The sequence below is a fragment of the Megalops cyprinoides genome, chromosome 11 (genome assembly GCF_013368585.1).
Source record: "Megalops cyprinoides isolate fMegCyp1 chromosome 11, fMegCyp1.pri, whole genome shotgun sequence".
NCBI classification, from domain to species: Eukaryota; Metazoa; Chordata; class Actinopteri; order Elopiformes; family Megalopidae; genus Megalops; species Megalops cyprinoides.
Window position 1 is genome coordinate 25,630,988 of NC_050593.1, and position 22,615 is coordinate 25,653,602.

At 40.6% G+C, this 22,615-nt stretch overlaps 3 protein-coding genes across 6 annotated transcripts in view; 2 read left to right on the forward strand and 1 right to left on the reverse strand.

Annotated features, from left to right (window-relative positions):
- kdm6a (lysine (K)-specific demethylase 6A) overlaps window positions 1-5,452 on the reverse strand; it is a 72,536-nt gene extending 67,084 nt beyond the window's left edge. For all 4 annotated transcript variants that reach the window (XM_036540386.1, XM_036540384.1, XM_036540385.1 and 1 more), the window contains exons 1-2: window positions 4,959-5,452; window positions 4,755-4,818 (exon numbers count right to left, since the gene is read on the reverse strand). In XM_036540386.1, coding sequence (XP_036396279.1) covers window positions 4,755-4,818; window positions 4,959-5,128 — 234 coding nt within the window. In that variant the 5' untranslated portion in view covers window positions 5,129-5,452. The remainder of the gene's footprint in view (window positions 1-4,754; window positions 4,819-4,958) is intronic.
- A 2,628-nt stretch (window positions 5,453-8,080) lies between these two features.
- On the forward strand, window positions 8,081-11,611 carry fundc1 (FUN14 domain containing 1). The gene is made up of 5 exons (XM_036540426.1): window positions 8,081-8,159; window positions 9,325-9,481; window positions 9,889-9,964; window positions 10,255-10,383; window positions 10,923-11,611. Exons 1-5 carry the CDS (start codon window positions 8,141-8,143, stop codon window positions 10,998-11,000), a joined length of 459 nt encoding a protein of 152 aa, XP_036396319.1. The 5' UTR covers window positions 8,081-8,140; the 3' UTR covers window positions 11,001-11,611.
- A 756-nt stretch (window positions 11,612-12,367) lies between these two features.
- Window positions 12,368-22,350, forward strand: efhc2 (EF-hand domain (C-terminal) containing 2; the record flags this gene model as incomplete). Its single annotated transcript, XM_036539988.1, has 15 exons — window positions 12,368-12,418; window positions 12,972-13,151; window positions 13,919-14,069; window positions 14,408-14,631; window positions 14,987-15,238; window positions 15,930-16,037; window positions 16,576-16,714; window positions 17,963-18,128; window positions 18,578-18,720; window positions 18,969-19,165; window positions 19,573-19,706; window positions 20,144-20,338; window positions 20,895-20,987; window positions 21,115-21,217; window positions 21,845-22,350. Coding segments are annotated over 15 exons (2,238 nt in total), but the record flags the coding sequence as incomplete, so codon positions are not given.
- Between the last annotated feature and the right edge of the window lie 265 nt (window positions 22,351-22,615).

Sequence of the window (22,615 nt, forward strand, 5' to 3'; positions counted from 1 at the left end):
GCATTAGCATGGTTCCCAGGACAAAGACTAAAAAGGCATTATGGCTACTTGAACAGCAAAGGTGATAAAAGTGGGCTCTTAGTGTAGTTTCTAGCATGACTTAAAAATAACATATTTCAAAAAATTTGGCCGTAAAACAATCTTAACTGCCAGTAATAGCCATTTGGCACCTGTTCATGACTGGTCCTCGGTGTATACGCTCCCTTTTGCCAAAGACACAGAAGATGATGATATGCACTTCAAATTAAAACCAAATCAAATCAAACCAAATAAAAGACAGACATAAAAAAACAAACAAAAGGTCCCCCAAATGCAGATTTCAAACTTTTAAACTGTGCAATACAAGCGGCTGTAATGTATAAAAACAGAATATGGGGAATCCATCCATGTGAGAAGGCATACAGAGAGTAATCGATTACATTATCTATTTGCCGATTACTGGAGTAAACAAAGGCCTCCCAAAACTCAGTCCCCTGGCCTCACTATGAATGCTGGTTTTGTTCCAATCAAGTTTGCAATTACCCAAGAAAAATGAGCTGTTGACTGAAAACTGTCTTGAATTTGCCCATTCATGATTGTCGGCCCTTTTAAGCCACAATTATTAGTGTGCAATAGCAAAATACTAAAGTAGTTACTAAGAATTACTGACCAATCAGATCTACTCCCTAACCCCTTACTGGCTTCATTTTTGCTTTAGCAAGGTCAAGTGCTGTAACTCAAAGGCATGGTCACAGTGCAGTTCCTCTCTAACTAGCAACTAAACAAATATTTAACCATCTCTTCTTGATGGTGACATGTAAGCCCATCCATTATATGTCTGTACTGTGTGTAGGACTATGCAGAGTAAAATGTTACAACTCTCTTTGACATGTATTCTTTAAATGACAAGCAAGTTCAACCAGAAGCTTGAAGTCAGATGTCTGTGGCTGACAGAATGCTTCGTTTAAGTTCTGATACAAGAACACTGAAATTAACAGACCCCCCCCCATCCCCCATTACCCCCTGTCCTGAGCAGGGCTAGGATCCTCACAATATGGACCAAGCTTTTATAACCTGAATAATGTGATTCTACATAAATCCAACTGACTGCAGTTAATGTCCTTCAGTAGCTACAGATTTTAAAAATATATATATATATAGGCCAATACAAATCAAGTTGACTAACGTATAAAGGCGTATTATCATGAGCATGTTATTCTTGTAATGGTTGACGTGAGGTTGGTTCAATCAATACTAAGATCATAAAATAACTGCAATACTCAGCCGTATCCATAAACTCCAATAGCCCCAGCTGCAGTACTGAACACGCGCTTCACACAGACTGAGTCAAAGTCAAACGACAACCTAAAGAGACACCCACAAGGGCACTATGTGTTGTGGAAGGGTGGAAAGGACATACAGGAGTCTATCAAATATAGATAAACCCATTGTCACACACTACATCAGCCATCCAGACATAAATCTCAAAACTTCAGAAGACCAGACCCAAGCAAAGACTGCAACATCATCAACATCAGTCCACAGCAGGATACAACCCAAAGTATACTCAGTATGCAGCAGGAAAATGCAGTTTTACACATCACATTTCTCTAGCTGTAGGCCTAGGCTGCTTCTTTGCTCTTGTACCAAACTTGGCTGCATTTTGCAGTCCCATAATCTGTTATCCAAAAGTCAAGGAAAAGACATCCATCATTCTGATTGTACTCTGAGATTACCCTTTTCATGAAAATTTATATCAGGCATTTTCCAGACCACAAATTAATAATAAACACACAAAATGACATTAACAGAAACCAAAACATCATGACAATGGCAAAATGCCAGAAAGCCTGATAAAGACCACTAATAGTAACAGACTACTAAGAGTGTAAAAATACATTTAAATGGATAATCAATCAAAACAGAAAGCTGATCCTTGTTTAGTCCTGAGCACATTTTCTGCATCGTCTTAACTCACCCAGTCTGAATGTGTATGACAATCAGATGAAAATGCATTTAAAGGACATCCAGCATATCCCAACTGAAGATGCCAGCTGAAACACAGCTATGCACAATCATTTTCATGCAGCTGTTACACAGCAACACCAAAAGAAGAATGAGACTAATATTAACTGTGTATCAATAAGATGTCCCATCCGTATATTAAATGCCAACACTGTTAACACACCAAAAAGGCAACTAGGACTACACTGGTCTGCACAGCTGGGCCAGGTTTTGTGCAAGACCAAAGGAACTGTTAGGCAGCCTAGCTTTTACAACACTGCTGATATAGGTCCTATATGGATCTTCATAACAACAGAACGTTATAACTGGGCATCACTGCTTCACTGACACCGCTTATACTGGCGGACTAGAACCATTTTTGCATGCGTCTTTTTTATTTTATTGAAGTCAAAAGGTACATACATATCCACCCTGGAATTATCTGTTTGCACTGGGATTTTACAATGTTTCTACAATTACCTTTTATTCAAAATGAAATTTACACAACTACAGAAAGACACGCATACTCAGAATGCAGTATCAAACTGCATTTATGAGAAGGCAATTTCAAAGAAGTGATTAACTTTTTTTCCTTTAAGGGAAAGTATAATTGCAGTGTCCTTCTGGGTATGACCTTCTCAGCATATCTGCTACATGAAAGAAGTTGCAAAACATTAGATGAAGAATAACCTCTATAACACCGGCAGTCATCGTTCTGTCTAATTCATAATAGGTTCGTGTTTTCGACACCCTAGTAGTCTGCACACATTCAGTCTGGTTTTAATACAACCGGTTATCTATAAGAGATGTGTAAACTGTTACTCTTCAGTTCCCAGATGCACGTAACAATCAACTAAACGGACTGAATTCAAAACTGAAAATAGTCCACCAATTTACAAACTGTGTATGCTAACGGAATGGTTGTGTGTCTGTCAGACTTAACGACGTTGTACTAACCTATCGGGACCAATGTTTATCTAATCTCTTTGTTTATGGGTATCCCCTCCCCCAAACCTCAAATTGATCATTACAGATTATATGGAAAGCGTTTCGCTCTTGCACCATGGCTATGAACAGTGCAAAAGCGTGTTTTGCACATCAACTGCATCCAAATACACATGCGAGTGTACACTACCGCCACACAGGAGAAAACGGGCAGAGAAAACCATTTTCACCTGCCGTTCATTTCGCTGATCGACAAATTGCATTTGAAAATAAAGCCTAATGAATTAAGCCTCAAAGCCCAGCGAATGCTTTGTGTAATATACACTATACGGGCTAACTAGATAGCTCCCCAAGCCAACCACATCCAGAGATTTTTCTTAACTGGCAAGAGGCCTATCAAGCTAAATCCTCTGGATCTCCAACAACATGGAAGTATGATGTACAATTTAACGCGATTGTAGCCAAATACACACTGCTCACCACATTATAAACAAAAACTAGCTTGCTACGATCTTTGAGTGGCCTTTGTTCGATGTCCAATGTTCCACAGGTTGATGGTGATGTGATGCAGAAACGGAGGGTGGAACACATACGACCAAACCCCTGAAGCAAACACATACAACTGGCCCTTTGCACATGAAAAGACCAAACACGACACAAATACACAAAATGAATCGGGTCGACGCTACACTGGCGCAAATTCAACATGGTGAATTATTTTATTTTGCTCCCTACCTAGCAATATCTCTCTCACTTTTCTCCTCCCCGTCCCGCCATCTTGGGCCGATCCGAGCAGCCATTACTAACTATCTAGCTAGCTAGTTAGCTAGCATTGTTTCAAAACACAGTCAGTACCTTATTTCAAAGCTTTCCATAACAGCGTCCAGCTGACACTCGCAAATAAACAAAACATGGCATGCACTGGACAACAAAATGCACATAACAGACTGGCTAACTATTAAGCTGCCTAACTAGCCAATGTTATAGTCAAACGAAACGCTGTGTCCACACCACAGCAGAAACGCTACCCAACTGCAAAACATACGAACAGAAAAGCATTTGACTCCATAAAGAAGTTCAACATACGACACGGGTTCGATAGCCGGAGAGACAGCTCGCCAGCTGCAGCGGCCAATGGTAAACATGGCCTCGCCGTCCACGTCTAAACTCGCTGCACAAATCAAACTTCAACCACAGAAGACCGGGCGAACTCCTTTCATTATCAAGTTGTTCGTGCAATTACATTTTAAAAACGCAACGACTCCACACACTCCCTGAGACATTTGCTTTACAGTTACCCAAGTGGCTACGGAACCCACAACTGCAATTTGCCCGAACTGTCAAAATACTAGCTAGCTAACTTCTAGTTAGCCGCGTAGCTACTACTAGCACTGCAGAGTGCAAAACGATACGGAATTCTCAGAGTTATGGTTGCTGCGATTATGATAGCGAGCATATCAAGCAAAATGGTCAAGGGTGTCATCGTGGCAACAAAAATAAGAACTTTAACTGGTTTGGTGCCCCGATGACAGAGTCCTTGGCTCAATGGAGCACAATACTCGGCGTTGGATTAGGAATTGAGAACGGTGCGTAAATACAGGTCCCCTGTCTCGTTAGCTAGCTAGCAATGCGCATATGAAGTGGTCAGTCCAGCCAATAAATATATTTTGTACAGTCCTGCAAAAGTAGCAAGTTAACTAGCATTCGTTCGCTAGCAAGTTAACTAGACAGCTGTATTCCGTGTGCTAAATACACGAGAGTAGTGGTGGATTTAGGGCAGGACCGTCAACAGTCCCATTCTTGACATAGCTAGCTTCGCTAGTTACCTTTAACAGCAAGGCCTTCGTTCTGGCGCCATCTTCATGAAGCCTCTGAAATCCAAACAGTCGGCTGCAAGCAGAGAAGACAACACAGGCGGCTCCGCGTTACTTGAAGTGCACTAGATTGCATTTTTACACGCTTCGATATAAGAAAAGACGCACAAGGACAGAAGAGAACACCTCGAGTTCACATCAGGTTGTGTATCTGACCTGTCAATTTCGACCAAGCTATCCCTCTCCTGCGCTGTCAGCCTCGGAAAGTCCTCTTCGGTTTCACTCGCTTTTCCCGCCGCCATTTTCTTTTCCTCATCACCAGCAGCGCCGAGACTTCGAGCAGCAACGCAGGCAGCAGCGGCGAGCGACACTCCGCACGATTTCATGGAAACGCAACGGGTTAGCAAACGGGAAACTCCACCAAATTAAAAAACCGAGCGAAAATAGATGTCGGAAAAGCAACTTTTTTCCAGTATTAAAAAATGAAAAAGAAGTGTAGGTAATTCCGCAAGGAAAAGAAGAAAGTCTTCAAGCGGTCTTCTTTTCACATTTTTTATACAAAATCCTTCATGCAACCAATGCCGTGTGGTGCATGGAGTGCTGTTGATGTAGGGTTTTAAAACTGGGCGTTATTTGGTAATATCACAAACTTCCCCCCAACCACCAGCTCAAAGTTGTTGTAATTGTGTCACACAGGCGAACCCACGCCGCTGTCGTCGGAACGCCCTCTCCCTCTTTCCCAGCCAATAGTGGCTGTCTAACATTGACACGTGACTGGCCTTATCTTGGGGTTCCTTTCTCTGGAGCCTCGTTTCTCATATAAACTTTCACGGGGAGGATTAAAAAACACTCAACTTTACGCACCCCTGCAGATCGTCTCGATTGGTTTGCCTTCGTGTAATAATGTGACGTTAGTATACTTTCGGACATCTCATTGGTTACAATGTCTGTCGTTTTTAAGTATTATCAGCGCAGTCAAAGTGAATACAGCAGCATGTTTGGTTGCGTGGCCACATATATGTACACAACGTTATATACGTATGTATATATCTGTAAAGCTATAACGTTGTGTCACCATATAGTAAATATTTATATTTACATACTAGAAATTGCGAAGGATGCGTCACATTGCCATTAAGGAATGGATTTGATAGTCGTCAATTAGTGAATCAGTCGTAATAAGACACGTTTCAGAGTAAGGAGCGTACTCAAACATTCATTCGATTACGAAGTGTGTTCATTACCAAAAACAAATCTGCTCACTTCAATTGCGCATTTCAATCAGTAGATCGAAAATTTAGTGGTCTCCAAATCATTCCCTTGCGTTAGTTGCAGATTCAGTTCAATACAGCCCGTGCGAGCTTGAAAAACATGTTTTAGCCAATATCTTTCTATTGTCCCTTCTGTAGTGACACCCTTGTACACAAAGTTGTAGGTCGTGGATTTGTTTGTCAGGTATGGCGTTGATGCAGGGGGTGCTTACTGTGTTAGAAAATAAGATTAATTGTGAACTGATTATTTGCGATACATTTTCAACGGTTTGGATTTCGCTTTCGGTGGTTTGTATAAGGGTATAAGGTGTTTAATGACAAGCACGGGACATTCAGCTCAACAAGATTGGTCATCGCACCTATATTCTGGACTATATATCACACTGTGTCAAGCATGCCTGGAACGTTTAACATTTAACCGATACCTGTGCCCAAGGTACCAAACATGTTACTCTCAAATTGCCAGATCCACCTTAAGTATACCAAGTATACCTGCTAAATAAATAAATGTAAATGTAAATGTATACCACTCTTTAAAACAAAATAAATGTGTTCTAAAATAGAATTACTCTAGTTTTAACAATGACACACAAATATGACCTCAATTATTTTAAGAGTGGTTTTTGCTTTGGAAGATGAGGTAAATTTCTTGTTGGTGTGAAACAACGCCTGCTTGCCTTGTGCTGTCCGACCACATCACAGTAGCAGGAGCACCATGTTAATGGGATCCAAACAGCAGACAACACTTAGGCCCAAATATCTTGCTCTGTAGTGCAAAAACTTTGCCTTAGACTGTGAAAATTGTGGAATGTGTTACAGTACAATTAATGGAAATGTGCTGAAACTGCAGTAACTTGAGGCAAGGAACACATCAGGGGAAAAGATCTTCCAATTTCTGAATCTGCCATGGGTGTCACTGAGGGGGAAATGAGTGTTTCTCTGCCATTACCTCTGTGAAAAGTAGCTTTGAAGATAGAGATACACAAAGAGAGTATAAATATGATTTCCACAGAGTGGAAAGCCAGTGAAGTGGTAAACCACTCTCAATGAATGCACATCATTACCATTCTTACTGAGGAACCAGGTGCTTATATCCATTGAGTATATTTCTTACAAGACCAAATTTTTGTTTCTATATGTTGATTTTGCTGAATGGCTGAAATGCATAGTGCATATTCTATGCATTTTGTGTGTGTGTCTAGCTCAACTGTCTTTTGGTGTAGAGACAATTAAAAAATGAGGACCCACACACTGCTCCTATTTAACATTTTCAGTTATTATTTGTAAGAACAGAAAGAATCATTATTTACATTTGTTTGAAATGTTGTAGACATTAGATACTGAAATTAAACGTTACAGTTGTAGTTACAGAAATGTTATTCAGTCAAAAGTTACAGCATTCAGTTGTAAAGTTTTGCTTGTTGTAACAGTAATATTAGTTCTCTTGAATAGTTTGTAATTAAAATAAAATAATCATAGTGAGGTTTTATTTTAAAGTGCACTTTACATCTCAACAGTTCAAAACAATCTTGTATTAAATTTGTTATTTTCCTTGTAAACACTACTGTAATTATTGTACTATCTTCTCCACCTGGGAAAATTGAAGAGGAAAATGTATATATTCTATTGAACGATTGTGTGAATACATGTCGAATTCTGCACATGCTTGTATATCATATCTGTATATAATTTAACAAGCAGGCTACCATACAACAAGCAGCTATTGTCGTAGCTGAAACCAACGATGTACATAACCCACAGTATAAACGATTCGTACATATGTCCACGTATAAACCCAATCCGGTATTTATTCACAATGCAGGACTTCTGAAAGTTACAGTGTTAATTTGAAAGCAACGTGACAAATGGAAAATAAATTCGTTAAACCCGTGAATAATCTTATGTGTTTCTACACTGAAACGCGTTTTTAGCAACAACAACAACAAAAAAAACATTGCAAATGGGATGGGTGCAGTTGTACATTGACGTTAACTAAAGCGCGTACTCAAAAGGTCAATACTGGGACTTGCGTCTTTAAATATAGACGTCGTAGAACTCAGTGGGCGGTAGCTATCCAGCTACGTAACTGAACAGTGACAGCAACGTTGTCAACATCCGTATTGCAAAATGGCGGAGCGTAGAGAAGGTTAGTGGTATTCATGTAATCAGCTGTGCGTATCCTCGCTAAATGTGTTACAAATAGCAAGAAGCATAATTTTGTTACATGATAAAATGTTAAGGATTGATCCACTGCTGTAAACATAAAATTCTAAAATATAATTTGAAATAACACATAGTCTGTATGTGCGGCCATAGCTAGCTAGCGTCAGCTAGCTACCTTTCCCATGGCTACGAATTTATGAGTGTTTAAGCTAACTTAGCCGGCTTGCTAATTTAGCTAATATTAGTCAACATTAACTACAGACATAACTCATGCAGCGTCTCACTGGTTTCATTGGCCGACTTTGCAGTGTTACAGTGTACCTAGGCTAGCTATTAAAGTGTATCCAATTGAATAGTTATCTAGTGTAGCTACCTACAATGTGCCCTTTTTGTCGACAACATTGGCCATACATTACATAACGCTCGCTACATAGTGAGCCAGCTACGATTACATACTACACCTCTATATATAGTAGCAATCTAAAATGGCTAGCCAACAAGATCGGCAGCTAATTATTTTAGCTGCATTTGTGTAATCTCTTGCTAGTCAGGCAGCGTTCGTTACTTGCCAGTTAAAGTAACTAGGTGCTCCCTGTATAACAACAAATCATTCACCCTTAAATTGACCAAGCTAGCCAACCTGGCTATGGCTAGGTTGATGTCAAGGTGAATACTTATCCTAAGACTATGTAAAACTAAAGTAAGTGTGGTGTTAGCTGGTTGCATCCAAGTATTGTGAGATATAAAGTAAAGTTAGTTTTATACAAAAAGTGTCATACACAAAAGTGTCAACGAGGTCTCCAGTAGTTAGCCATGTGTACGTGTGGTTTTCTTAAGTTAGCTAAGTTAGATTTTCTTATTTAGTTATACTCGCTAGCTAAATGTCCTACTACTTGAAAATGAAAGTCAGAAGCATATAGTCATATATAGATCAGACGCTTATTGTCGCAGTAGGTTATTCCTTTCTGAAGACTGAGTCGTTCACCCCATGAACATATTTGTTAGGTTATTAGAGATAAAATATAACTTTTTTTCAACCTTCTCCAATTGAGTCTTTAATTTGTAGTTGCATGTGTTCTATTGGAATAAGCTACTTGACTTGTCTAGCTAGAATCAAACTGACACCCATCTCTGGTTTCTGTATGAAGATCAAGAGAGTGATGATGACACATATGAAGTAGTCGACCTGACCGACTATGCCAGGCGCCATCAGTGGTGGAGCCGTGTGTTCGGGAACAACTCAGGGCCAATTGCAGAGAAGTACTCGGTGGCCACCCAAATCATGATGGGTGGAGTGACTGGCTGGTATGTTCATGTGTGGTTGGTGGTGTCCTGTTTGTGCAGCTTTATGTCACCTTATTAGGTGCGCTGTGTTGCTCTGGATAAAGGCGTCTGCTAAATGATACTATAGGCATTTAGTGCCATGATGGCAGTGTAAGTTTCTCTGTGTAAGACTGTCAGCCAAATAAATAAAATTTAACCCACGGAGAGTGATTGTTTAGACTTATGAGCATTTATTACTCAGTCTTGTGATTTACATTAACTTCATGACATGTTTTAAAAACATTCCACTAGCTTCAGTTTCAAATGTTTCTTGCCTTTTCCCTTGAAGGTTAAAATTATTTATAATATCCAATTTGATATTAAAAGGAAGGTAAATGAAGGTAAATGGATAAATTGGTCATCAGTCTTTTTAATCTTTTCCCTGTAAGGTGTGCTGGATATCTCTTTCAGAGGGTTGGGAAGATTGCAGCCACAGCTGTTGGTGGAGGATTTCTTTTATTGCAGGTAAGCACTGTGTTATATGATGCATCAACATTTAGAGCATGTAACCACAGCCTTACAGTGAGAATTCTCCATTGAGGGATACCTGGAGTAGAAAAAAAGTCATTCCTAGTAGTTTTGTTATATTTGTTTTATTCACCAGTGTTTGATCTTTCAGTTAATATGTTTTGGAAAAACACATGCACAGGTTTTGATTTGAACCCGCTAGTTAATTTCAATGTAAATATCTTTATTCATAGGATCGTCCTTCTTTTCTGGAGTCTAAAGTGAATTTCTGCTTTTTTGCCTTGCAGATTGCAAATCACAGTGGATATGTGCAAGTTGACTGGAAGAAAGTTGAAAAGGATGTGAATAAAGCAAAGAAACATCTGAAGAAGAAAGCTAACAAAGCAGCACCTGAAATAAACTCATTTATTGAAGAGGTAAAGGCTTTCTTATAAACTAGTTTGCAGCTCTTCTAGAATTCTCTTCTATAATGTAGAGAAATTATTGATTATGGAATTATAATCTGTCATGGGTTAATTACTATAATTTGTTTGAAAAATTGTATGAAGATGAATGCTGTTACTTGGAGAAATACATTGTTTTCCCATTAATCTAATCCAAAAGATTGAAAGGCAAAAACCAGTATGTATTTTATTTATCATGTGTTGTGTGGTAGTTGATTACATATTATGCTATCATATAAAATATAAGCAATAGTGCCCTCTGTCGGTAGATAATGTTAAAGTAACAAGTATTTGTGGACATAACTTGTCAGGAACAGGTAAACATTCAAATATGTTCTATTTTTGAGTCATCATTTATCAACACTCACTTTTGATATGATTAATGGAACAAAGTTGTTTAAATATATAGAATATGTGCGAGTTCTTGATTCATGGAAAATATTTTATTGTACGGAAAATTTCCAATTTAATTGTGAAAATGTGCTTGCTTACTTTCCCTTTTCTTTTTCTAGTCTACAGAGTTTGTAAAGAGAAACATTGTCCTCTCCAGTGGATTTGTGGGCGGTTTCTTGCTTGGACTGGCATCCTAAAGTCGCCGTCGAGCCTACAAGGAGTATCTGCTGTACACCGGAGGTTGTAATAACTGTGAAGTATTTTCTCCTATCCTGCTGCAGGAGAAACGGGGAGATGGGTGTCCTGTGAAGCAGCAGGGATGGAATGCAGATGTACATTTACAGCTGTGCAGGCTGCTGAAATACTATCCCCCTGTATACTGTGCCTCTATAGCCAGCCACCCCCGGCAGGTGTCGCAACACGACTGACATACTGTACATAGGACAGGCTTCACTCCTCACGTTACATTCTGATCTTTGTGTTTTAGCTTGTTATTTATTAGACATGTCTATAGAAACCACACAATCATATCATTTAAAATCGTCTAATGTGCTGAATAGGAAACACCACATTTTCATGATGTGTCCTGTTGGCTATAAAGATATACCAGAATGCTCGGTAGTGAGTTAATTTTTGGTTCTTATGATTAATTTTTTGCCTTTTTAACAGTGCAATATTCCTTAGTGTACAGTGTAATGTATTTGTTTCTACGCTTGCACAAATACCAAATAACACTTTTTTCTGTTATTACTGTGTGTGTGTTTTTTTTTAATGTGTACAAGTTAAATAAATGTCCTCAGAACCGGTATGCTTATGTTCTCTGTCGTTATTTTCACCAAAAGAAAGGAAGGAATGGATGGCTTTAAGTGTTTTGAATGATTAGCAAACAGTTCATATTACATGTGATCAATAAAATAGGTCATAGTATTGAGACAGATGGAAATGATATTTTTGAAAGATATGACCCCATGTCCTTTTTGTGTAACAGCCCATGTACATTGCACAAAGTACAGTAAAGTGCTGCCGTCACACGTCATGCCTTATGTTAGTATAGTCAAGAATGCCTCCCTGCATTTCACCATTTTGAGAGGCATACAATAAGACTTAAGATGACCCATAGCAAATGGACTGTAAATGTGTCTGACGTCCAATTTTGAAAGTGTTTGGCTTGATATTAGAATCGACAAAGTTTCGTCGAGAGATCATTAGCTCTTACTATGGCTAATTTAAGATAAATATTAATGTAAAACAGCCGGTAGCATTTAAAAACTACAATTAAGTGCTTCTTAGTTGTCAAGTCTTAAGTACCATTCTGTGGGAAAATTGTTCAAATTAGATTCGACACAAAAGTGTAATGAATCCAACTAGCTAATCAAGTAATTTATTTCAAAGTTTTGTTTCAGTCAATGCGGACGCACGCAAAAGTACCCAGCAACTTTAGAGCACTGTATCTCAGCAACGAGGGCAAACGATGCATTCTCCATAGCAACCCAAAGACAGTTAGCTTGCTAGTAGGCTAACGTTAGTGAGGTTTTTACGCAGGACGGTGAAAATATTGCCATAATCTGCCACCGTGGCGTTACCTAAGCTGCCGGGATATTCTCCTAATAAAAACGTGAGTTGCTTCAAAAATACTAAAATATCAACAAAAGACATACACAAAAATTCAGACTAACTAGGGAATTGCAGGTGATTAGCTGGCTACCAAGTTAAATCAGGCAGCTAGCTCGCGAACATTCCTTTACCTTCTGGCTATCTTGCCAATTTACAATGAGTTTATTTGAAACGAATTTAGCCGGCTAACGTTAGCTAAAACGTTAAATAGTTAATGTCAACTATTTGCTCATGAATGAACAACGTTACATTACTGCTGTAAACTATTTTAGGTGCTTACCAACAGTAGGTAACTTAGCTAATAGCTGTGTCATTGTGTATCATTAGATAAAGTTAAATTGGCTATCGCTCTGTTTGAAGAATTGAAAGTTAGTTTGATCGCTCGCTAGCTGGCCGGCTGGCATTAATGTTCACGTTGCTATAAATGACGATAGGTAGCTACACCTAACAAACTAGGCACATATTGATTACACAGAGGTGAATAGCAAAGTAGCCAACTTGTTGTTAATTGATTGTTTAAAATGAAGTCACATGGTGCGTGTGTTTTCTTTCAGCTGGGCAAAGAAAAGTTTCACAAGTCCCAGCATTTTGACTATGCCCATGGAGTTCCATTCTTGGTGGGATTTGACAAACCTGGCATCGGGGGAGAGCTGCTTTTGGGCCAGAAATCCAAGCCCAAATTCTCAAGTGAGGGGGGCAGTAATGTACCCTCATGGCTGGCATTTGACAAACAGGTTTGTGTTAGCTAATTTAGATGTGTGGGACAACTCTCCATCTGTTGACCATACTGCAGCAAGCTATGACAGAATGGTGCGTGTGGAATTTAAATGGATGATGAAAAGACTGAACACTGGGCCTTGTGGTCACATTGTACATTAAGTGCAAGGACATAAAACCTACATAAGCATGGTATAATGTTTGCATTAACCATGGAAAATACACTGTGTATGATAGGTCACACAATTTATCACATGATAACATAGAAATAAATTTAGAAATGTATGTCACATTCAACCATGCCAACAGTGTTATGTGACACATATAGCTGGGGTGAGAGCTGTCCTAATGTCATGTGACAGTGTTGGATGTGACATTAATTTCTGCATAACATGTTATGGCATGTGATAAAGTGTGACACGTACTATGCTCAATGTGTTATGAATGCTTAATGCAGCTGTTACGCCATGCTTGTATATGTAGGTGTATTTAGCTGCACTTAATGTACAATGTGAACAAAACTGTTAATCTTGCAGTTAATCAATACTGATGTACAGGTGACAAGAAGCACTGATTAACCTGTAATTGAATGATTAATTACATTAAGTTGTGTTCTATGTTTCTGATGTTGTTAGCTGTTAGAAATGATTTTTCTACCCAGCAAGGTTAATAGACATCTTTGTTTAGTTCTAGTCCCTCATTTGACTTGTGTTTACTTATACTGTGCAATGAAACCTGCTCAGTACAGAAACCTCTTCCTTCTCACTCATATTTTTGTCTGCAGGTTCTCTGCTTTGATGCTCACTTTCAAGAGCCTGTGTGTCAGAGGAGAGAAGAGACATACAGAGTGAGAAAGTGTAAAATTTTCTTATATCTGGAGGACAGTACTATTCAGGTGGTGGAACCAGAAGTGAAGAACAGTGGAATTTCACAGGGTAACCTGTCTTAATTAATTTACCAGGGGGTTTCTGGTAAATTAGTTTATAAATATCAAGATAAATATTTGAATAAAAAGTGAAAGTTACAGAATGATTCACATCTCTTTGTTCTTCAAGGAAAATGTATATCAGACATGAAATAGAAAAAAAGTCATTTTAGTTAATTGTCAGAGAAAGGTTAGCAATCCAAAAATGGATTCTATATTTTGAAAATACTTTTAGTTTTGTTTATGTTATTTTATTTTGGCATGCAATGTGTGTTGTCCTTTAATTTTAGACACCATGGATTTAGCATTATAGTGTTTTCTCAGCGTTTCTGTCTTTGATGATCACAGGAACCCTGATTCGGCGCCAGCGCATCCCCCTTCCACCTCCTGATGATGGCCAGTTCTACACTGCTCACCACTTCAATATCAACCAGCAGGTGGTGCTGTTATCCCGGACCTTCACGATCACAGACTGTGACCCCTTCACGCTCAACTTCCTGAGGAAACAGGGGGTGCGCGTCAACCCTCCTGTTACCACCCCAGAGGACCCCTACACCAGTCTCCGCAAAGAGGTTTGAAAGCAAGATAGAGCCAGAAACTGTGCTTATCCCTGTTTTTCGCTTCTCCCAGCAAGGTTGGATCATCTAATCTTATTGAGTGTAGAGGCAAATCCATAATTTATGTTGTCCTCTTACCTTTGAGTTACTTTATGCATGATCTTTATTTTCTAAATGATTCTGGTAACCATGAAAATTTGAGAGTGCGCACTGGTGTGGGATTACCAAAATCAGTTTGAGAGATGGAACAATACGATCCAGGCGTTTTAGTAGGTAACAGACAACAGACCAGATTGTGATTTCTTTGTTAAAGGGCCAGGTTATTGTTATTCTGACCCACCCATGAAGGTGTGTCTTGTTGTCTGCATAGATGGAGGACAGCATGAAGCCTCTGCGACCGTACGAGAGACAGGACACACTGAGGCAGTTCCTGGACTACGACCAAAAAGTGCTGCGCTTCTTCTGCTACTGGGACGATCCCGACAGCAAAACCGGAGGCCGCCGTGAGCTTGTACTCTGCTACTTCCTGTCTGACGACACCATCGACATCCGGGAGGTCTTCTACCGCAACTCAGGCCGTGACAACATCCCCAAATTCCTGAACCGGAGCAAGCTGCCCAAGGTGAGCCAGGAGCCAGCCCGTCTGCCAGTTCACCTGTTGGTGTCAGAGAGACAGCAGGGAATCGGTTAGAATTACTCTGTGTGGCACCCCCTAGTAGATTGATGTTCCACCCTCAAAAAGGAATCACCCTGCTCTACATCTAATGCAGTTTCCTATGTACCAGTCTGCGGGAATGGGCTTCAGTTCCATTACCAGTTGGAATCTGCCTTTCTTTCTGCATTTGAGACCCTCGAAGCACACAGCAGGCCGTAGAGCTGTAGCACTGCCACTGAAGTGCACCTGCCGGTTCACTCTTCTTTCCGTTTTGCCATCATGAGATCATAACAGGGGTTAGGGCTGCATCTCTCTTTCTGCCTGGATGCACTTTCCCTTCCTCTGCACAGAGCTCTTATCCAGACTGACAGGGCTGCAGTAACGTCAGGCACCCCCCCAGGCACTTTTACCTTCCTCCCCAGTTGCCGCTGAGACCTAATTCATTATGAAAGAAGTTTCGAATTCATGCAGTTTTTATCATGCGCTTACCGAGCTGTGTGCCCCTGCACTGCGTTTCGCAAAATGTCATTGGACACATTGACACGACGCCGCCTGTCACTACAATAAATGCATCCTCACAAACAAATTATAAGAAATCCTCCCAGCAAAATCACTGTAATTATACTCTCTGCTTTTCTCTCCCTCCCATGTTAAACAGAATGCCCCTGCTCCCAAGCGCCAGCCCGGAGAAATCACAGACCGCACGGTGCTCAACGTGTTTGGGCCAATGGGGCACAAAGGCCGGTACCTTCTGGATAATCTCAAAGTAGGTGGAGATTGTGGAGAAGCGTTTTTGTTGTTGATGTTATAAATTTGGTCTCTCTGGAGAGAGTGCTCTCACCTCATGACACTTTTTAGGCAGTTGATGCACTGGTTATCATGATGGCCTCGCAATAGTTTATTGCAAGTAGTGGAACAACAAGGAGTATTCATTGGCAGTGAGATCATAGCTATGTAAAAAGAGAGCAACGTGGCATATGGCATAGATAAAATAGGTTGTTTAACAGGGGGTTCTTAAAGTAGCTTCCATGGCACTCAAACAAACACCAAGGCACAGAGCATACGCATGACATGTCTTTTACTCAAGATTAGTTTGTTAAGCATTTTGAAATTGGAACTCCTTTGGGGAGTTAACACATCTGTCTACATCATTGGTTACCTGATGTTATGCTAGTTGTACAAGTATTAGGTTGTTCTACAGGAAGCCAGAGCGCTCTCTCTCTTTCTCTCTTTTTCTTTTCCTGTCTCTCTGTCCCTTTATTTTTTTGTCTTTCTGCCTCTGTCTTTACTGGTGACCTCTCTAGACTGGTGCTATCGAAGAGGAGTTCTACAAGGATTCTGATCTGACCCTTGGAGCAGTCGTCAACGTGTGGGGGAGGAAAGTGGTCCTCTGTGACTGTGACAACTTCACCAAGGAGTTCTACCGCTCCAAGTACGGCATTGGTGAGTCACACCATCATTCCAGTGGAAAGGAGGAAGTGCTTTGGGTCCTCCACTCTATCATGTGGAGGAGAGAGCGTTGACTGGGGTAGGTAGCCAAAGCAGTCCACATTGAGTGGGTATTACACATGAACATCATTGTTCACCATACAGACAAATGACATCACAGAAAAACCTTTTGCTATTCCTCACTTTTTGCTATTCAATTTTCATTAAATTCTGTTAAAATTTCTTAAAACCCGTTGTCTCCCTTTCAAATGAATCAAAGTTTCCAAGCTCACTTCCAGAACAACCAGCATGCCTTGCCCTTGTATGACCACTTGATGGCAGTAGGGGGAGGACTTTTGCTAGCTTGTGGAACAAAGTGCAGCTGTGTTGATGGATCATAGTATTGGCTTTTAACTTTTTGAATGAAGTTCATAAAAATATTGTACTCATAATGTACTATTTCATACAGCACTCTGTATATACTGCTTTCCCCTTTTATAATGAATGGTAGTTGATTCTCAGCAGTCACTGAGCTTGAAATGCAACCATAATTGCTACAATGGAGAAGAAAATCTGACATGCTCATAGCAATGTTAAAAAAATAGTGATTTGAGTGAGTTTTCACCACCTTATGCAAACCTGATACAGATTTCTAGTAATCTAGAATCTAGATACAAAACAACATTCTCCCACCCTTTTGCCTTTGGTTACGAGAATTTGACAGTGAGTTGATGATTTTGTTTTTCTGAGGTTTACCCATGAATCCCCAGTTTACCCACAAATCCCCTGAAGCACTAAGTACTCCTCAAGAATGCGACCAAAAAACCCAGTGAGCTCAATGCTACACTGTAGCTACATGCTCTTGGTATGAGGTGTTTCTGGGCAGATACTAGACAGCAATGGTGCATTACAAACATCACGGACTGAGATCAGTCTCAGAGCATATGGTATGAAATATCACTTCTTAGCCCTCTCAGAGGAGCAGAGAAATATATGAGATGAAGGCCTCTGAGCCAACAGGAAAGCAAAATGGAAGCACCTGTATCCACTCTGTGCATCGCATTGATATGATCAGAAGCTTCATTTCATTAGTGACAGACAGTGTAAAGGGGGCTGCTGTGACAGACTGCCCTGATAGAGGACTTGGTTGATGCTCACATGTGAGGAGATATTCTGTTACACAAGTTGGTAACCCCTCTCTCTGTCTCTCTATCTCCCTCTTTCTTTCTCACTCTCACTCTGTCTATTTCTCATCATACGCAGAAGACTTCACACCAATTGAGTACAAAGCTGGCTCAGCCCCAAAACAGCCAAGGGAGGTGCCACCCTATAATGGCTTTGGGTCTGAGGAGGACTCCCTCTGCTCCTGCCAAGGCCTACTGCTCAAGCCCCCAAAGAAAGATTTCAAGAAGATGATGGAAAAAGACAGGTGAGTGGTGCTCAGACCTGAGGGCACATCAGGGGTATTTGTATGGATTACGCCACAGTAATTCTTAAGTCAATTTCTGTTACGCAAGGTAGAGTTTTTAATAGCCTTTAATAGTAGGCAATTCATGCAATTCACTGCAGTTGCATTTGTTTCTTTGTTTTTGTTTGATCCACAGACAAGGTTTACTTCAGAAGATCCCATTAGCTTTATCAAGATCAGTGCTTTGATAGCCGTCTTTGAATCCCATGTGTAAATGCTTGCTCTAGTTATCCCTATCTTCAGTGAAAAATGGCAGATTGTATTGTGTACTTTTGACTTTGTTGAATGATTATCTTAATTTTGCATCTGGTGATATATGGAAGAAAGCCACGGTCTAGAATATTTGCTGAGTTGTATCAGGAGGTTTAAAATGGACAAATATGTGTCTCTGTGTGTTTCCTCTTTCTCAGGCAGGGTCTGGTGAGCCATGTGCTCCAATTTATTGGTAAAATGGTGTCAGACAATCCTGTCGACACGGAGAGACTCTTCATCATCTCCTACTACCTCAGTGATGACACCATCTCTGTGTATGAAAGGACCCAGAGGAACCTGGGTAATAATATAGCCTATGGAAATTATGTGGCACTACTGGTGACAAGTTAAAGGTTAAATATTTATGTTTGTTTGTTCTTAAAATAAAATTAATAATCATAGTTCTAAATATCATATACTGTAGGATACTTTCAAGTTCGTGTAGTGATACATCTCAGTGATCTACCCAATGATCACAGGGTAATTTACAGTAAAAGTAAAAGACTATTTAGCGTGGTTTTGCCTATCAGCGTTTTTCTTTCTTTATAGGTGTGATGGGAGGTAAATTCATGGAGAGAGGAAGGGTTAAGAAGCCCAGGCAAGAGCTGTTTAAAAGCGAGTTATCTGAGTATTTCAAGGCGCAGGACCTGTACCTGGGAGCCAGGCTGTGTATGAACTCACAGGAGTTCGAGCTGGTAGATGCTGACGAGTACACCATGAACTACATGGAGCAGAATGCAGAGGAGGTACAACCCAAAAACAAATAAGCAGGAAATATATATCTGCAGCATGGGTCACCTGATGTCTATGTGAAAGCTCAGCCTTACGCTTCAAGCATAAACCTCACTCTGATGGTTGATGCTCTATACTGCACTCTGTGGAACAGTTGTTTGTGTTTTACTTCAAAAACTTTCTGGTATTTTCTCCCAATACCAAGCATGGCGCACTGCAGGCAGAGTTTATTACACCTCCATTACATAATCAGTCTGTTGCTTGGTTACATTTTTTACTGCAATTTCCTCAATTTAGTACACATTAATCAGTGCACTACAAAAAAAAAGCATACAGAATAAAAAATGTTTTAACAGTCATACTTTTCGTTATCACAAGTCGACTCTGTCATGATAAAAATGAAATGGCTTGCTTTGTGTAGTTCTCCATGGCTAACGTTGGAACCATCCTGAGCAAGTTGAAATCCCTTAGCGAGGACAAGCAGAAAGAGGTCAGACAGTTCCTGGCCATGAGTGACCCAGGGAACACTGGAGTCATACAGTACGAGTCTTTCAGGTGAGAAGCCTAGCATTAAACAATACCAGATTTAATATACAGTTTTAAGCGAGCCAGGACCAGATCTGGCATTGTGTAGTGAAGAGCACAGGTTATCTCATAATACTCCCAACAGAGCCCCAAGGAATGTTCTGTGGAAAATGTGAAGAGTATTTTTCACCTTGAAAAATACAGTATAATTTCCCATGCGTAACTAATGTAAATTTGCACTCTACCCTAAAAATCAGTAAGTATTTGAAATGAAACATAAGCAGTTAGTTTAGCTGGATGTATAATGGGCTTTACAAGTTGATTCAAGCTATAGTTATCTTACATTCGAAATTATAATTGTAAGTTAAACTGCTGATGGTTTTTCAGGGAAAATCTCTGAAGCTAGTAAATTAGTACAGACTTACAAGCTGTGGTATACATGGTAATGTGATGTCCCGTCACTGCAGGAGCTTACTGGCAGGGGAAGACTTCCAGCTTTCAGAACATGAAATCCGGACGCTTGCACGGAGCTACGCCGTGCAAGAGCAGAGGGAGACAGACCTGGGCCTGATGCTGGCCATGGCGCAGGAACAGCTGAAGAAGAACCACTTTGAGAGCTTCGCCGACATGACTAAGGCCTTCGTCCACGAGGACCGGGACAGGTAGCGTCAGACTGCAGCCCTCTTCCCTTTACGGGCTCTGCGTCAGGGTCCCAGGCACGGACGAAGAGACCTCCATCAATCTGCAAAGCATCAGCCCAGAGAAAAGAGCTGCGATTAGTTCCGGCGGTCCAAGCGTAGCATGGAAAACAGATGATCCCCCAGGACAGGGTGGCATGTTGCAAGCAGGGGAAATAGATGGCTCAGAATGCTGAAGGGTTAATCCACATGTCCTGCTCCTGTGGGCATGCAAAAAGCTGTTATTTTCGTATTTTTCTTCCTAAGTTTCTTCCTGGTAATTAAGTCAGAATGTCAGCGACTCATTCCTGCCAAGCTGCCCAATACTGAGAAAACAACAGGCACCTCCCAAACAGAGCAGGCATGCTCTAATGTCTTCAGAGAAGTTTCCAAACCTCAGATTACTGATGACCGTAAACCAGTGGAAGTGGAGCTTATGTTTTCCCTCCTTCTTTAGTAGGAATTACTTGTAGGAGGGTTCAGTTACACTGGTTCTCAACATTACCTTTTCCATCATCTCTTCTCTCCCTTTCTGCTGTAGGACTGGATGGCTGTCCACCGGGGAGGCCAGGATCATCTGTAAAGCCTTCAAGATCCCAGTGGCTGATGAACTGCTGAGTGCCATCTTCAAAAAGTAAGACTCAAGAGTGGCAACAATTTTTGGCGAACAATTTTTTTTCATTTTTATTTTTTCCATTTTACCGTCTCGAAGGCATTTGTACTTTCTTACACAAATCTTTGTACTCCTCACTGATATTCAGGTTTGAGAATGAGGGAGGGGAACTGGACTACCATGCCTTCATTGCCAGAATTAACTGGAAGGAGAACCCCTTGCCCCCGGTTCTGCCTGACGATGTCATGAGGGTGAGTGACAGCTGTCAGCCTACACAGTCTCACCATCACTGGGTCAAACATTCACTTGCTCCATTTGAAGTGACACTTCAGACGAGTAATTAAGGAGCAACACCTCACTGAGCAACTAAGAATAAAAAGTATGGGCCATTGGCCCTAATTGTTTCCCAGTGGCAGTATGCCAGGTCAAGCCTGTTACTCCAGATGAAAGACTAGTACATCTCTGAGCCACAGCCTCTTTCAGATCAGTTCTGAGAAGTCCTTTCGTGAGCTTTTCAGATGTATTTATTTTCTTAAGTAGCTGTAATTTAGCATGCCATGCCACATAACGATTTAAATAAAACCATCTGCAGAAGACACACAGGATGTGTAAAGACTTCTGGGGGGTAGTTCCAGGTTTGTCCAGCAGGTGGAGAATTTGTTTTGCCGTTGTTGAGATTTTTGATTTTGATTGAGAATTTGATTTTGTGCATTAATGAAAGCACAGACACAGTAAAGGTGCTACACCCAAGCACACAGACGCACAAAGAATCAAGTGTAGCGATGTCAAAACAGGTTCATCTTTTGGGGGTTTGTCTGCACTGTTGTCCCTATTGTGTTCTGTCATTTTTCTGACTCTTATCTGTCACTGGTTTCCAGCCCTTTTCTACGACAGAGAGTAAGCCCAGGCCTCTCAGCCAGTTGACGGTGGGCTACTCAGCTCTTGTGCAGGAGCTCTATGGCCGTCCTGAAGAGGAGTGAACTGCCACAGTGGCATCGTACTGTCTGTGTGTGTCACACCCCACTTCTCCTTTATGTGACACCAATGTCAGAAAAATTAGCTGACCCTGTCTGAGGACCTCTTAGTTTAGAGAGCTAGCTGGGCCCTGCTTCTTCCTGCTACATTTATTCCTGTTCAGTGTTTCTCAACTCCTGTTGCTGAGGTCTTCTCCAATGCAATATTCCAAGACTGCATGTTACAGTGCAATTTGGCTCAAATCGCAGAAATGACAAATTATCACTAATATATCTTGCCTGAAATTTAGAGATGGAAATAAGGCAGTTGATTAGCCATTAAGACCTGTCACACTCATACTATTTTAACCATTGTCTTACTGCTTATTTCCAGTTGGATGAAGCCTTGAATGGAGCAGCAGTAGGCCCGGCAGCGAAAGGCATCTCCTATTCCAACTTACTGGAGGACTCCTTTGGCAAGCAGGAGTAAAGAGAGCTAGTATCTGTCAACATGCACCTCAATTTGTTTTCAAAATTAAAGGCAAGGATTAATCTCACTAGTTTGTTATCATTTGTTTTCTTGTCTTGCATAAAATGGGAAATCCTGATGATGATATGTCCTGAGTTCTTTAGGAGAACTGACTCAGAATAATAGATGGCGCTTTACTCCATACCCAGATTTAGTCCAGAAAGACA

Excerpts from the sequence above, each read along its gene's own strand:
- fundc1 (XM_036540426.1), top strand. Across the intron at positions 9,482-9,888 it reads ATGGGTGGAGTGACTGGCTG|GTGTGCTGGATATCTCTTTC; the intron begins GTATGTTCATGT and ends TTTCCCTGTAAG. Across the intron at positions 9,965-10,254 it reads GAGGATTTCTTTTATTGCAG|ATTGCAAATCACAGTGGATA; the intron begins GTAAGCACTGTG and ends TTTGCCTTGCAG.